General features: G+C 45.7%; 1 protein-coding gene and 1 pseudogene across 1 annotated transcript in view; one reads left to right on the top strand and one right to left on the bottom strand.

Annotated features, from left to right (window-relative positions):
- Nucleotides 1-7314: 7314 nt before the first annotated feature.
- Rab3b (RAB3B, member RAS oncogene family) overlaps nt 7315-16622 on the bottom strand; it is a 76459-nt gene continuing 67151 nt past the window's right edge. Inside the window, exon 5 of the mRNA XM_028888777.2 lies at nt 7315-7868. Within this exon, the coding sequence (XP_028744610.1) occupies nt 7681-7868 (188 nt within the window). The 3' untranslated portion in view covers nt 7315-7680. The remainder of the gene's footprint in view (nt 7869-16622) is intronic.
- On the top strand, nt 13383-15068 carry LOC119087436 (annotated as a pseudogene).

The raw sequence follows: 16622 nt of genomic DNA, 5'->3' as shown, positions 1-16622 counted from the left end.
CCCAGGGTCCGGGAAGAATCTACAACCAGCTGATAATTAATCTTTGAAGAAAGGAAATGAATCTATGTACACGAAATTCCTTAGTCCACACATTTTATTATTCTGTCAGCTCTCTCTCCTCTCTCTCTCTCTCTCTCTCTCTCTCTCTCTCTCTCTCTCTCTCTCTCTCAGCTTATACTCTGCTCTCATTTTTAGCTCCTTTTTTTTGCCCAATTTCTCCTTACATTCATCTGTTGTCCCCTCCAGGTTCTATATTAATTCCTTCATCTAGTTCTGCCCCTTCTAAGTTCTCATCTATCTAGTTCTTTCCCACATCAGCTCCTCTTCCATCTCCTTCTCTCTCATCTAGTTCTTCCTCATCTTGTTCTTCCCCATCTGGATCTTCCTCATCTTCGATCTCGTTCCTCTAGTCCTCTCTTCTAGCCCTTCAATCTAGTTCTTCCCCGTCTCAGTTTGTTCCTCTCAAGTTCTTACCCATCTAGTTCTTCCATTCTCTTTTCTCTTCGCCCTGCTGTTCTCTCCCTGTCTACAGAAAATACCTGCCTTTTCTTTTCCTAGACACATGGTTCCCTGCCTCCTCAGGAATGTTGTTTTATCTCTCACCTTGATATATAAAAACCTCTTTTGTTCTCAGTCAAAATGCTCTGGAGAACCACTAGGCCTCCTCAAGGCCAGGGGATGGCCTGAGCTTCATTAGCACTGGAAACAAAGCCAGGCTTCTCCCACCGTCTTGTCTCCTAAGCTCAGCAGGGCAGTTAGTAACTTAGTAGGTTCAGCAGGTCCGGGGAGCTGAACTGTTTACCAATTGGTCTGGGCACACAAGGATTTCATAGCAGAAGACAGCTGAAATATTAAAGGCTGGGTAACACCAAATATTCATAATATGGCTTTGCCTTTTGACAGACCCTTGGCTGATCAAAGTTCAGCTTTAATACACAGCTGAATCTCTATGATATATTCTTGCGGCCCACAAGATCTAACCAAATAGGTGAGCTAGGTTCAGTGAGACTTTCAAAAAATAAAGAGGAGAGTGATCAAAGAAGACATCTGCATCAACCACTGGCCATGGAGGACACTCACACCCACATATATATAAGGGGGTGGGGGGCTCCTGAGCTGTCTGCTAGAACCAAAGGATGAGATGATGACCAAACCTTAAGAAGCCTACACCAGAGACCTCTTTCTCTTTCTTGCCTCATATCATTCTCATTCTCTCTTCTCTCTCTCTCTCTCTCTCTCTCTCTCTCTCTCTCTCTCGCTTTCTCTCTCAGGACTTCAAAGGTGTTTCTGCATTATGATCTCTTGCTACTGAAAAAGCTTCTGCCTCTCCTTGAACAAGTTTGGGTGGCCTCGTAGACGATGGAGAGAGGCCTAGCTGACTACCCTAGTCATTTGAGCTGGGATCCTAGACATACAAAAAAAAAAAAAAAAAAAAAAAAAAAAAATCAGAACATTCAGCTTCAGACAACACAGCAAGTCACAAGAAAATCGTGTTTGTTCTCTTAAATCATTAAAGAATGTGAGTATGTGTGTGTGAGTGTGATGTGTGTGTGAATGTAGTGTGTGTGTGTAGGGATGTGTGTATGTGTATGAGTGTGTGTGTGAGTGTGTGTAGGGATGTGTGTATGTGTGTGAGTGTGTGTGAGTGTGTGTAGGGATGTGTGTATGTGTGTGAGTGCGTGTGTGAGTGTGTGTAGGGATGTGTGTATGTGTGTGAGTGCGTGTGTGAGTGTGTGTAGGGATGTGTGTATGTGTATGAGTGTGTGTGTGAGTGTGTGTAGGGATGTGTGTATGTGTATGAGTGTGTGTGTGAGTGTGTGTAGGGATGTGTGTATGTGTGTGAGTGTGTGTGTGAGTGTGTGTAGGGATGTGTGTATGTGTGTGAGTGTGTGTGTGAGTGTGTGTAGGGATGTGTGTATGTGTGTGAGTGTGTGTGTGAGTGTGTGTAGGGATGTGTGTATGTGTATGAGTGTGTGTGTGAGTGTGTGTAGGGATGTGTGTATGTGTATGAGTGTGTGTGTGAGTGTGTGTAGGGATGTGTGTATGTGTATGAGTGTGTGTGTGAGTGTGTGTAGGGATGTGTGTATGTGTATGAGTGTGTGTGTGAGTGTGTGTAGGGATGTGTGTGTAGGAGTGTGTGGGTAGGGATAAGACATAGGATCTTGATATCACTAAATTAACTATATCACTGTGTTGTCGCCCCAGCCAAAGGCATGAAGTTTTTTGTTTTGTTTAATTTGGGGGTTGTCTTTTGAGACATGGTCTTACTCTGTAGCTCAAAGTGGCCTGTAACTCACTATGTAGCAATCCTCCTGCCTCATCCTCCCAATTGCTGAGATTATAGGTGTGAGCCACTATTCTTGAAAGCCATTAATTTTGAAGTGATTTGTTGTGTTTCTCAAAAACAAACAAGAAACAACAAAATAGTGAACTATCAACCATGCCAGGATAGATAACTCCCACTCAATCTTTTTGAAACATTTGAGTTTGATCAACTATCAAAGGTTGTAACTAAAAGACAAAAACTTAATTGAAGATTATAAAAGCAGCAGCCATGGGTAGTGGAGGTATTTAGTGAATCATTCCTGAAACAGCTTTAAAAGGTGATTCGGGTTTCCTAATTACTGGTTCTCATAGCATCATGTGCCATTCCTTCACAGTACTTCATAATTTCATACACACACACACACACACACACATATACAGATATATACATTTTTTTTTCCACTGAGACAGGATCTCATATAGCTTAGCATGGCCTCCCATTGCCTATGTAGCTGATGAGCTTGACCTTCAGATTCTCTCGCCTTCACCTCCTAGTGCTAAGATTATAGTCATGTGCCATCATGCTCAGTTTTTATGGTGCTAGGGATCCTGTACTTCGTGCATGCTAGGCAAGCACTCTACAAACTGATCTACAGCCCTCTAGTTATATTGGAGTGATGGTTTGACAGTGTCTAGACTAACCATGAAGCTATCTATATACTTCCCGAAGGAAGAGACTGGCCTAATTTGCCATTGACATATTAGACATTGAGTTGCTCAATGAATACTTCATATATGAGATTTAAGCCTTAAAAAACTTAACAGCATTTATCTCATGGCTCAGTCTTTTGTATACACCAACAAACCACAGACTATTACTTGATTCTTCAACTATGGCATGTAGTTCGGTTTAGGCTTGGGATAAGGAATCTGAAATTGATGGATAACAGGACATTAATTGCTGTATTTCCTTTCCTTTCTTCCGAACCATTGGCAAAGTAAAGCAAACATTTCTCAGATACTTCATGAAGCCCAAAATCCAAGGATGGAGCTTTGGAGCAGGGGCAGGTAGTGTGAGTGGGAGAGTCAGGCCTGGAGGATGCTTCTATCATTCTGTGTTATAAATCTACAATCACAAAGGAATCGGGAACCAGAGGTTCAACTGAGAAACCTTGGGAGTCAGTTGGTACCCCCACCCCATCTATTCTTCATCTGAGGCAGTGTGAGGAAGAAAACTAAAAGTCAGACATGGGTAGATTCTTGGAGCCAGGGCTGTCTTGGGCACATGTACTTTGCTAGGGCCGTTTTCTGGCCAAATGGGGATAATGATATCTTAAAATAAGATCTCCTAAGTATTACCATTAAATATAGGGACTTGACAGGCAGAGATCATTGTTTTTTATCTGTAATGTTTGTCCAGTGTTTACTATTACCGGCCCTTAGTAGGTAAGGGCAATAGGAGAGTTTCTTCTTTGAGATGATCCAAGACCGAGTCCTGGCTGCTCAGGGACTCCTGGGGTTCTTTGGAGATTTCCTCTCACCCCTTGAACCTTCATCTCCCCTTCTGTGAAGTAGGAGGCTGGAGAAGCTCTTCTCTAAGCTCCTTCTGTGTCTAATATTTGATGGGTCTGTGTCCAGGAGGTGTACTGTATCCTGCTGCTGCTTTACAAGTGAACAACGCTACAGACCAAGGACACAATTAGAAGTCACGGATCACTTCATGTTTGCAGACACATGTGCCTTTAAAACAGATTCCATGCACTTCTGGCCTACTTTTACCTCTTTAAAGGTCAGTGTTTGTTGTTGTTGTTGTGTTTTTAAACCTTCTTTTATCTGGTTTGTTTAGGAAGAGGGAATCTGGGACAAGTTGCCACTTACACATTTTATGCACCTCCTGCCTCGGTGGCTAATTGTGCCATTACTGTGATTGATGAATGCTGTACTACAATCAGCAGGAAGTGGCTGCCTTCCATGAAACAGAAATGAGGTCATGGAGCAGGGCTAGGGAACTGCCATCTCGAAAGCAGGTCTGTCTGTTGCCTGTAGAAACAATAATGTTTGACTCTCGACTCTGTCTGTTAGGAAGATGTTTGCTCCCTTGAACTGGTTCCTGAGTAATTTTTGAAGTTGAAGATCCAGTCTTTCCCTGGACATGCAATATTATTGAATACAGGTGCTAAAACACCCAGGCATGATGAAGGCTTTGGTGTGAAATTTTAGTACTAAGGCATATGGGTGGGTGCTATTGTCCAGAGAAAATTGTTAGTTTCCACGATACTCTATGTAGCCTTATAATGTATAAAGCATAATGGGACCACAGTCCTGAGAAAAAAGTGTGAGTGTGAGTGAGTGTGTGTGTGTGTGTGTGTGTGTGTGTGTGTGTGTGTGTCTGTGTGTCCATAGTGAGAGATGCCAATCAAGTCACATGGTTGGAGCATGGAGACTGCTCAGATTACTGCCTGGGAGCCACACAGGTATTGACCAACCGAGGCAGATAAAAAGTCAGCGCTGGGCCTTGAGGAACATTGATGGGCATTTCTTTCTTAAGCCCGTGGGATCTGGTTGCCTCAGAAACTAACTCTCCTGCACACTGGATATCCATCACCTCAGATTAGTCTGAGTACCGGAGCAATTTGTTGACACATCACAGACATACATCCTTTCTCAAGTGGACTTGGACCTGACAGCTGCGGCAGGATTCCAAGTGTCGGGATCACCTTTTTCCAAAAGAGCTGTGTGTGGTACAGAATGTTGTTGAAAGCACAGACCTTGGATCACTTGTCCTGGGTTTGAATCCCTAGTCTACCATTTGCTAATTATGTGACTTCAGGCAAGTCAGAGTCTCATTTCCTCATCTTCAAATGGAGTTGACTCAAGTGCCTCCCTCATAAAAATGTTAGAAAGATAAATGAGGTAATACACGGAAATTTCTGGGAGCAATGTGTCATGCAATGTAAGCACAAAGTCTAACAAAAACCCCGATTAAATGGCAGTGTCCAGATGTCCTAAACCTAACCTCTGTCTTCTCCAGTCTATCAAAGAAGGCAGTCTATCAGTGGGGCTGACTGGCCCTTTCATTTCATCTCTGGACTTAATGGCATCGGATCTGCCTTTCCAGGATGATGAGCTGCATTTGAAATACAGAAAACTGATGGATCTCCCCCGCAAACACACACTGATGACTGAGGTAACATATTAGCACAGGAGGTTGTGGAATCAAGCTGTGGTTGGGAGGAAAAACCTTCAGGAATTATCAATGGCTCCATCTCATCATTTCAGCTAAAATACATACCTGTTCTAAGTGTCCATAGCAAGCTAGAACCCAGAGCTCATCAGCTCTGGCCTCGGATTAATTTTTTTTTTTTCTTTCAGGTTTTTGGTGACAGGACTTTAACCAAAGGGGCTCTCTGATAGATGTTACTACCCAGGAATGAGGACAGATGTGTGACACCCGGGAATACAATTTTCCTCTTTTCTTTTTTTTTTCCTTTTCAGGACTATGTCCCCTTAGATTTATTTGGCTTTGATTTGTCTTTTCCAGTTGGACTGCTCAGGAGTATCTGCCCCTAGAAGAAATGGGCAGGATAGGAGGAAGGCTCTATGCAGAACGGCAGAGGATTTACAGGGAGATTTGACCCCAGGACAGAGTAGGTCATGATTCTCGTTCTTAAATCCCGGGGGCGCAGAGGGCAGAGATGGAGACCGCTGACATCAGAACTGGTACAAACAGAGTGGGAAGACAGAGGGTTCCCGGGAGGCCATTTTCAGTTTGAAGCCAAGGCAGGTCCTGGCTATGGGAGCTGCCCAAGGACATTGCGGACGGTGAGCTCTGGTGCCTGCCCGAAAGACACGCTTGCTCTTTTTTCTTTTTAAACAGGGATCTGAAGCCCAGGCTGTCCTGGAGCAGTTGATCCTTCGCCTCAACTTCTCATATGCTAGGATTACAGGCATGAGCCGCCACTCACACCTGACAGATGGTGTACTTTAAAAGAAAGATTTGTGGGGAGTGAATAGGGTCCTGAGCGAATGTGGATTGTTGACTCTAACACAACCATGTCAAAGACCCAGTGCCTTGGACCCATGGGAATAGCCAGACTGTCCCCTGGTCCACTAAGAAGGTTGACAGAGTGTGCAGAAAGTTTCAACCACAGCTTCCTGCTCCCGGTGACACAGCCTGGGGCCGCTCCCCTATAGAGAGCCCCCTACCAAGATTAGCTAGCCTGCCTCCTCTTGTGACTGAGTATAGCAAACCCACCTCCTTGTTCAGCTGTGTATAGCAACACTGAGTTTTCAGGCTGCTGGTGGTGGTCTTCATCCGAGCCCACAGCCCACCGTACCCCAGCTTTTTTGTGCTCGTGTCTGGGCTCTTCATTCCCAGTCGCCCTGGGCAGGTCAATCCCAAAGCCTCGGAGGTCGCAGCAGAAATTCGGCCGAGAGAACTGGCTGCCACTTGTCAGAATTGGAAAGCTTGGAGCTGACTAGTCAAACCAGGTAAATCTGAGGGTGCTCTCATCAGCTTCAAACCTTTCAGATTCTGGGGCCCCAAGAATCAGTGACAAATTTTAGGACATTCTCACAGTCAAGAACCAGCTGGAGAAACTAGGTGTGAAGTCACACACCTGTATTCCCAGGCTGGTGAACCTGAGCCAGGAGGAAGAGGTTCAAGGCCACCCTGAATTACACAGCAGGTTTGAGGCCAACCTGAGGCTACATCATGATTCCAGGAGCCAGCTAGAAAGGGGAGACCTGTCCCTGCCTGGGTTGTTCTTTTTCTCCTTCTTGTCCTTGTGCCCTTAGATGGCAGGGGCCTCTGACATTTTGCAGAAGATAATCCTTTTTTATTTTTTAAAGTGTGTTTCTGACTCAGCCTTTGCTCCTTCAGCATCGACAGAGTCTGAGCTCTCCAGAGATTAGCGCTGTCCTGTCACCACAGCAACTGCCCAGGCCCTGTGGGCATCCGTGCTAACAGGCTCAGGGCTTTGCAAATCAAAGCTTGGTTTGCAGTGAGAGGGAGCCCCACAGGGAGCCTGATAGGAAACAGGCAGGTTGTACTTTGAGACATTTTTCTTTAATAGGATTAGCTGTGCAGGTGGGCCTCACCGGCCAGCCCCTGACATGTGTGTGTGGTGGAGGGGTATCTTGGTAAATGAAGGAAAATTTATTTTATTTTAAGGGCAGAAAAGATTCTTTCCAAGTCCCTCTAATGAACCTCCTGCATAAAAGGGAGTTTTCTTTTGCCAAGGGAATCTTCCCCCACACGGTAACCCGCACCATCAGTATCTGTAATTGGGGCCATCTTCAGGGAACCACAGGGGCTGGCAAAGACCTCAACTTGCTTGGGGTTGGGAGTGGACAGTGAGCAACAGAGAAGCAGGGTACATGTGAGCGCGGCACCGGGAGAATGGCGGGCCTGGCCTAGCATGAGCAGTTTTGCCGTAGCAGTGGTGGGGTGTCTGAGAGACGGGCAGTCTTGGAAGCGCCCAGCACGGAGGGGTCTGTGTCCAGCGAGTCAGACATCTTATCACAAATGGCATCCACCAGACGCTCGAAGGCCTGCCTCACGCTGATGTTCTCCTTGGCACTGGCTTCAAAGAATTCAAACCCTAGGAAGAAAAGAGAGATAAATGCAGATTTTCCCAGCCTTTCTGCGGGAGCTATTTTGTGTCCCCAACATGGTTCTCTGGATCAATATAGCCAGAGCTCAGACATGAAGCGGGGAGACCTAATTTCATGCACAGAGGATTCTGCCTCAAAGAGACAGTACAGGGCAAGGGTTGCCTGCACACATTTAAAACCAGACAGATCTTGGCTCTACCAGCGACGATCTAATCCTGGGCAAATCATTCGTTCTGCTCACAAATTAACTTCTTAGTTTGTAAATAGGAATAATTTTATCTACCTTGCAGGATTACTTCAATGTGAACTGAGCTAGAATGCCTGTGAGGTAATAGCCCTATGCCCGAGGAGAAGTGTGTGTGTGTGTGTGTGGGGGGGCATCAGGTGTTAGCTGAAAGAGTGAACGCATATGTGTGGAATCAGAGCAATTCACACATTCCAACGTGTTTAGAAAATCCATTGTCTCACTTTCTGTTCAGGTGGTGCCTGGGGGAAGGAAGGGGTGCCAGTTATAGGCTCTTCCATCACCAGCTGGACACTGTGGCTTAGGGAAAAAGCTGGTGTGTCCACGGTATGTAAGAGCACTAGTGTGGAAGCCCGGGTTTTAGGTTTCCTGTTGCTTTTGTCCTGTTAGAACCTGGGGCCTTGGACATACCAGGCGAGTGCTCTAACACCATCCCCACCACACACCCAGTCTCTCTGGGACCCTTTCCTCTTCACTTCCCTCTCGCTGCATCCTGACAAGCGCTCGTCTGGGCTCTGGAGGACAGGTACCTCAAGAGTCACAGTGAGTAAGTGAAGTGGTATTTGTTCTTCCTCTTCTGTAGCCTCATACTTGATCGATTGAGCATCTCCTAGATGATGCCGTACACTAAACTAGAGACTTACAAATAGCATCCTGCTTAAACCCACACAACAGCCTGGTGGGTAAAAGGTCAGCATTCCCTATCAATATGTGAGAGGATGCATGCTCCGGGAGATTGCAGAGCTCGCACATGGCTGGCAGTGGGAGGTGAGTTTGGTCTTGGGTTTGCCTGGCTCCAAAGTCCATACACAGCCCTGCCCCTTTTTCACCATCCAATTCCATTCCCTACTGGAGTTGTGGGTTGTTCTTTTTTTTGTTTGTTGTTTGTTTGGGGTTTTTTGTTTTTGTTTTTGTTTTTTTGTTTTTTGTTTTTTGTTTTTCTTATTTCTTTGTTGTTTTTGAGACTGAGTCTCAGTATATAGCCCAAGCTGGCCTGGAACTCACTGTGTAGCTCAGGCTGGCCCGGAACTTATGCTCGCCTTCCTCAGTCTCCCGCGGACTGGGATCACAGGCCCATGCCAGTCCACCAAGCTTTCATTTTCTTTCTTTACAAATCTGTTTGCTTTTATCTGACTGCTACGGAGTCTGAATCTGGGCAAGCCATCACACTTGTCGGAATCGCTTAGCCTCTCCGGTTCTCAGACTTGTGGTTTGTCAAGTGGGAATAATACCAGTCTTCCTACGGAGAGCTAGCTGTTGGGAGGATTGAGTGAGGCAGAGGGTAAATCACTGTACAAAAGCTGTCTGTTACAAAGACAGCTTCTTTCTGACGCTCTTTCACCTCCCCACCTCAGTCCCCCTTTTCTCATCTCCCACAAAGAAGAGGGTCCCTTTCCACCTCCCTCCTCCTCCTCCTCCTCCTCCTCACTCTGCCCTCTACAGAAGAGCTTAAAGCCCAGGTACAAACAAGGCTCCTTTCCCTGGCCTCACAGCTTGAAGGCTCTGGCTCCCCCTGCCAGCCCACCTCCAGCTGAAAACCTCTCCTGTGGCCTACTTCCTGACCCAAGAAAGACAAGCTAAAGAAGTGCTTGCTAATTACAGATGAAGAAAGAGGCAGCTGCTGCTCATTATCCTCGGGCCTCAGGAACCCAGCAGCCTCAGAGCTCCTTCAGCATACGGCTCTTCCTTAATGAATATCACAAACATGGATTCCTTGCTCCTTTGACTGGCTGGCCTAGGTAAGGGGCGTTCACCATCAGTGTGGATAAAGTAGAAGACACAGGTCAAAGCCAGGCCGCAAACCCTTTCTGAGGAACGAGCGCAGACTGGGGATGTGCCACATTATACAGGTGGGCAGTGGGAAGAGGCCTGGAAGCCAGCCTAAATTTGAGCATATTTCTGTCAGCACGGGCAAGTAGCCTAATTGCTTCCAGCCTTCACTTCTTCATTTGTAGAAGAGGGTGACCACCACCTGCCTCCCAGGGAGGTATGGGAATACACAAGGCATGCGACATGATTAGCATATCCTCCGTATCCTTAGGCTTCCCACGGGAATACATAACAATTCACCTGTCCATATGTTCCCCACCCACTTCAGCCCTTCCACTGTTTGTGAACATTTTTTGGGGGGGAAAAAACCCACCTCTTTTTCATCAGCATTCAGGGTTAATCAGCACAGCAGATTTTTATTGAGCATTGACATTTTGCCAAGTCTTTTGCTAAGTTCCAGGGACCTGGGGAGATCAAATCTAGGTCTGGACATTCACGAAGAAGAGTTTCGATCATGCCTATCTGCGTAGTTCCTAATAGTTCATGAATGGAGTACGAAAACAACCTTCTGAGGTGGTGGTGGGGGGCAAGGCAGAGCTTACCACTTCTGCTTTCCAGGTGGGGAAACAAGGCTTAGAGGAAAGGGAGAAGCCAGGGACCCATCTCATGCCTCCCAGATTCACCCTCTCTTGGAACAGTTCTGAGTCAGAATTTTGACCTCTGAAAGCAGAGGTCAAAGAGAGAGGCAGGGGAGGGAAGACACTGCAAGGAAAATAAGGGGCAGCTTCCTACGTTAGTGGGGATGCCAACCCTTCATGTTGGAATTGAACAAAATTCATCTGACTTCTCATTCCGCAGGACTCAGGGCTTTCCACGCCCCTCTGCCATAACACCTGTTGCCACGCGTGGTGGTAGAAACCATCTAACCGGGAGATCTCTGAGAAGGGACTGGACCATTCACTGGAGCTCCAGCCCGAGTGGAGGAGTAGGTGCTAGGTGAATGTTGGTTGAATGAAAGAGGTAGAAAAGATGCGGGCAGTGGTGGCACACGCCTTTAATCCCAGCACTTCTGAGGGAGAGGCAGGTGGATCTCTGTGAGTTCAAGGCCAGCCTGGGCTACAGAGTGAGTTCCAGGACAGCCAGGACTATACAAAGAAACTGTCACAAAAAACAAACAAACCAAAAAACAAAAACCAACCAAACAAACAACAAAACAACCAAAGAGGTAGGAAAAAGCGTTGAGGATGCGATGGAAGAGATGTAAGCAGCAGAGGTCACAACAGCTTGGCTTAACAAGCATGCAATGGCACAGGTGGACCCTGTGCTGGGTAGGGACACCAAGGTGAATCACACACAGGCCCTACACTTGGCAAGCAACTACTCTAATGTAGGAGGAGATATTGATATCATAGTGCTAAGTGTCGAGACAGTGGGAAGCCAAAGGACACTGAGAACACAGAAGAGGTACCGATCCAAGTCTGAGGGCCAAGTTAGACTCCTTGGAGACAGTGATGCTGATGCAGACAGACATCAGTTGGGGACAAAGACACAGGACTGAGTATACACATGCATGTCTGACACAGTAGTCAGGAAAAACACATGTGAACAGGAAAAGGGGGTGAAGACATCTTTTCTGTTACTAAAAAGACCGGGACAGTTTGTTATCAGATCATGGTGGGATATGGAAAAACCAAACATGGTGAGACATGGAGAAGAGGAGACCAAATGTGGAGACCTGGGATGTCATGCCAGAGAATATCTTTACCATCATTTCAAAAGTACCCAAAGTTTGAGGATCCTGATTCAAGTTAGCACCTCCTGGGTCTAGTCAGCTCAGAACAGCCTCCAGTGTACCTTCAATTACTGTCAGGCTCCTGAAGGCCTTTATTAGTAGGCCCAGGTGGTAACCTTTTCCTCTGGTTCATTAATAAAGTGTTTCAGGAGCTGGGAGTCTAGTGTGGCAAGGAGGATGACAGCCAATTAAGCAGACAGTCACCCCTGGCCCTTTCCTCCCGCTAATTGGCTCCAGGACAATGGAATTTCTGCTGCCTTTAATGGCATCCAATTCTCAGCTGATTCTGAAATGCTCCCCATTTCCAAAATGATAGGTTTGCCTGGCTTGCCAAAGCCAGCTGTTAGAGACCCACAGACTGAGCCCACACCTGCTTCTGAACTTGACCTTAGAGTCTATTTGGAAATTCCCAACCAGCTAAACTCACTTCTTAGCAGAATCCTGCTCCTGAATATTCCTCCACTACCATTATGTTAAAATACCTCTCCACCCTGCTCATACCTCTGCATCTCCATCATTTATTACCTTCAACTCATACCCTCTTGCTTCCTCTCACTGCTTTCCTTCCTGCTCTAGGCTTACTCTTGTTCTTGGTTATTTCAGCTGTCATAGGAACAATTTACCCAACACTATGGCTTATTAATGTAGCCCAGGCTAGCCTCAAACTTACAGTCCTCTTGGCTCAACTTCCTAAGTATTGGGACTGCAATCATTAGACACCAAAGTTGGGTTCATATTTTGACTCTGTGTGTGTGTGTGTGTGTGTGTTACTGAAATGTGAACTTAAGGCCTTACACTAGATAAGCACTGTCCTGATGAGCTACATCCCCTGGCCTGTTCATTTGTTATGCTATGCTCTTGTATGAAACTTGAACTATTTTGTCTTGGATTTGTGTCACTGGGACTAAAAGAGGTCTGAGGAACTTCATATCAGCCTCATTGACTTAAAACTCAAGACCTTGTATTCTTTGACTTTTCATCACTGTAATAAAATGCCTGACTCAAACTACTTGTGAAGAAAATAATTCATGTGCTTTGCGATTCAGGAGATTCAAGGGCTGAAGAGCATAGCACGGGCCCTGTGGTGACGGCCGCCCTTCAGCTGCACGTATCTCATAGGCAGTAACAGTGCTGAGAGCATGTGTGGAAGTAGGAAGACCATGCCTTGGACCACGAAGTAGAGAGCTGGGAAGGGACAGGTCTGCAACTTTTATATCAACCCTTTCAATCCAGGTATAGTGGTTAGTACCTGTAATTCCCACTTGAGAGGTGGAGGCTAAAGGATCAGGAATTCAAGGCCAGCCTTAGCTAGATAGCAAGTTTGTGGCCAGCCTGGGCTATCTAAAAAAAAAAAAAAAAAAGTCCCCATAAGAGAACTCAAAGGGTAACACTGTCTAAGAGCGCAACCCAATGGCCCAAGTTCTTCCCACTTGGCTACCTAAGAGTTCTGCCATTTCCCAGCACTACCAGCTGAGGACAAAGCTTTCAGTCACCGTCAACATTCAAACCACGTCAGAACCACAACAACCCGGCATGGTTTGGATCCTTCTGCTTCTTTAGCTTCATATCCTTGACTCACACTGAGCTGCAGAACATCAGTGCTCTCTCATCTGAGCCTCTGTTCCTGCTGTTGCTCTCTCGCTCCCACTCCCAATCATCTTCATTATTCTTCTGTAGGATTTCTGATCCCAGACAGCCTTTTCTCTCTGGCTTCCCCGTCCTATTTCACCACTTGGAACATACGATGTACCTTTCCCCTGCAATCCTAGGGCACTCAACAGAATTGTTTCGGGTTCATACCAATCAAGAAAATGGAAATGATTCTTCACATTTAAATCAGAAGCAGTGGGTTATATGGGTGGTGAAGGAATTGAGGAGAAAGGCAGAATGGAGGAAACCTGGAGCAAATAAAAATAGTTAAGAAATTACTAGAGGCAAAGGAAGCTGGAGCCATGAAAGCCGGAGTCGGGAGGAGCAGACCCTGCTGATGTAGCTTGCCAAGGGAAAGGATGGGATACCCAGACTTCTCCTTTCTCTCCCTCTTCAGTCCCCAGCCCCATAGCTAGGCTCAACCAGAAGCCATACTCAGAAGAAACATATCCCAAAAAAGTCAGTTTCCCTCCCAAAGGGGGACATGGGAAATGAGGAAAGTTAAGCTTGCTAAGATGCTGACATTTCTTTTCATGCTTTTGTTTCTCAGACCATAAGCATCTTAAGAGCAGGGAGCCCCTTTGTTCCTGTGCCCAGGACCCATCGAGTGCTCGGGAGAGATGGCAGAGAATTCATGGTCCTCTCTACAAGGGATTTTCCACCTCCACCCATTGCCAACTGGCTTGCAGTGCCTCTAGTTCTTCCAACAGTGGACTTGATCATGTGACTTGTTTTAGCCAATGGAAATGGGTAGAAGTGATGTGATCCAAGTCCCAACAGAAGCTTTAAGAACCTTGTTTAGCCAACATGGACTGGGTCCCAGAAAAGATGAGGAGCCCAGTCACAACCAACCAACAGCTAACATGTAAAATCAACTGGTAATAGACCTTTCTCATAAACTCGGACTCTAGTCATGTGTTACCACAACCTAACTAAAGAAATCTCACTAATGTTCTAACCCATGGTGCAAACGTGAAGAGAAATTATGGCAGACTTTGGGGAAATGTGGTAGAGCGTGATGAGAGCATTAAGAGTTTGAGTCCAGTTCTGACATCGGCGTCTTTGCTAACGACCACATTGAACTAGCATTGCTCCAGGGCAGTCTTCAGGAGTCAGCAGCATGGCTGAAGACATCAAGACTAAAATCAAGGATTACAGAACCACCCCCTTTGATAGCCCTTCCCAAACCAGAACCAGATCAGGAACCGCTGGCAGCAGAACTACCTGGACTTCCACCACTTCGAGAAGGCAATGACCACACAGGGGGTGGGGGAATGATGCCTTTGTGTGTGAGTAGTGCCTCTGTGTGTTCAAAGCCCTCTGACCAGTATCATGGGTCTCAGCCTGGGGTGACTGCCAAAGAGCACAAGGCACATTTCTTGGGAAGATCTGACCTGGCTCTGCCCACCTCTCCTCTGCCCTCCCCAGATAGTAAAGGGGGACCTCGGTATATGATGTTCCCTCTGAGACCTTGAATCATGATACAATTACTAATAAGAAATTATTGGAAAAAGTTAAAAAAAGAAACAAAAAAAAGTTTAAATCCAAAGGCTAAGTTTCAGTACTGAGCCTGCTCCCATTACTTATATGACTTAGAAAGGTTTGTTGTCACGGGGCAGGGGATGGAGCTCAGGCTGGGAATCCTGAGTCCCCAGCACGGATAAAACCAAGAAGAGTGGTGCATGCCTGTAGTACTAGCACTTGGGAAGTGGAAGCAGGAGGATCAGAAATTCAAAGGCATCCTTGGCTCTATAGTAAGTTCAAGACCAGCTTGGGATTTATGAGACCCTGTCTTAAAACAAAAACAAACAAAACTCTCCTTCCTTTGTGGCATAGTTCTCTTTATTTGCCTTCCTCAGCTCTAACAAGCATCATCCTAAATCAGAAACAAGAAAGGGACCAACAAGACATTGAGGGGGGGGGGTACATTGACACAAACACCCTATCATGTCATATGTCCTGGGTGGAGGAAATGTTCTCTGTACCACCAAAGGCCCTTCGTCCTCAGTGTCTCTAAAACTGCACCCAGCTCCCAGGAACTTGGAGAGGACAGAGGCACAAAGACCTTCAAATGTTAGTTGCTGGCCATGTCAGTAGTCTTGACTGAGTGAGCCAAGAAGAGATAAGAGAAAGGGAGTCCCATAAAATAGAGGGCAGTCCTGCTACACTGGCCAGCAGGCTGCTGAATTACATATGGGAAAGTCTACTAGACCCAAGTTGGTGCTACACTCTGTATTTCTCAGGTTGACATATCTCCTAAGCCTCCTACCATAACCAAGTTCTGTGTGGGGAATCAGACAGACCAGAGGAGCTCCAGATTCACAGTTCTCCAACTTCTACAAAAAAAGACACTGTTTTCCCTTGGGTATATACACTCTTACCAAAGCTTGGCATTTAGCCCTTAAATTAGGTGAGTGATAAGAGAGAAAATGTAGCTAGAGGGCCCAGCTTTTCTGGGAGTCATCTTTTCTGTATATTACGAATATTTGGCTAGTATTCTGGCCAGGTTTTTCATCAGGAATCTCAACCACTCTACACTGTGTCCCATGGGATGGTTCATTCTTCAGGGACAGTGACGCACCTAACCTGCTTGACAAGGATCGAGACTTCTCTATCTAGATGTGTCTTCCTCCAAAGCAGACTATTTGGACAACTAACAGATGATGAGTCTGTCCTGTTCTGAGCCATTTTGACATGTCTCTTTGGGGATAGCTCTAGAGAGACAGGGTTTAAGATTCCACAAAATCCACCAGGCTTAGTTTTGGGTAACTTAGAAAAATTTCATGTGATTTAATAAGCTCACAGGGCCTCAACCCTAGACAAAGAACTACAGGTAAATAAAGAAAGCTAAGAGCAAGAGAAAATAATCTTCCCCAGAGAAGAGCACACTAAAAAAATTATTCTAAAATTTCTATTTTTAAAATAAAACTAGTTTGAAGATTTTTATTACTTGTTATAACAAGATTATTAATCATAATTGGTCACAAACAATAGCCCTATTGGGATATAATTCACATACTGTATAATTCACCCACTTTAATTTTTATTTGTTTGTATAATTATTTGTTTAGTATTTTTGTCCTTACTAGTTCCCTGATAGTGAAAATTACATATACTCCCATTAATTATATTCTTAGTACCATGGCAGAAAATGGCTAAGAGTATATGCACAATACATATTATTGTTTTAAAAAATACTTATGGAGAGAGAGAGAGAGAGAGAGAGAGAGAGAGAGAGAGAGAGAGAGCGAGTGTGTGTGTTGGAGGCTTGAACTTAGGTTGTCA

Source organism: Peromyscus leucopus, chromosome 2 (genome assembly GCF_004664715.2).
Source record: "Peromyscus leucopus breed LL Stock chromosome 2, UCI_PerLeu_2.1, whole genome shotgun sequence".
NCBI classification, from domain to species: domain Eukaryota; kingdom Metazoa; phylum Chordata; class Mammalia; order Rodentia; family Cricetidae; genus Peromyscus; species Peromyscus leucopus.
Note: the sequence above shows the minus strand (reverse complement) of the source record. Positions and strands in the feature narration are given on the sequence as shown.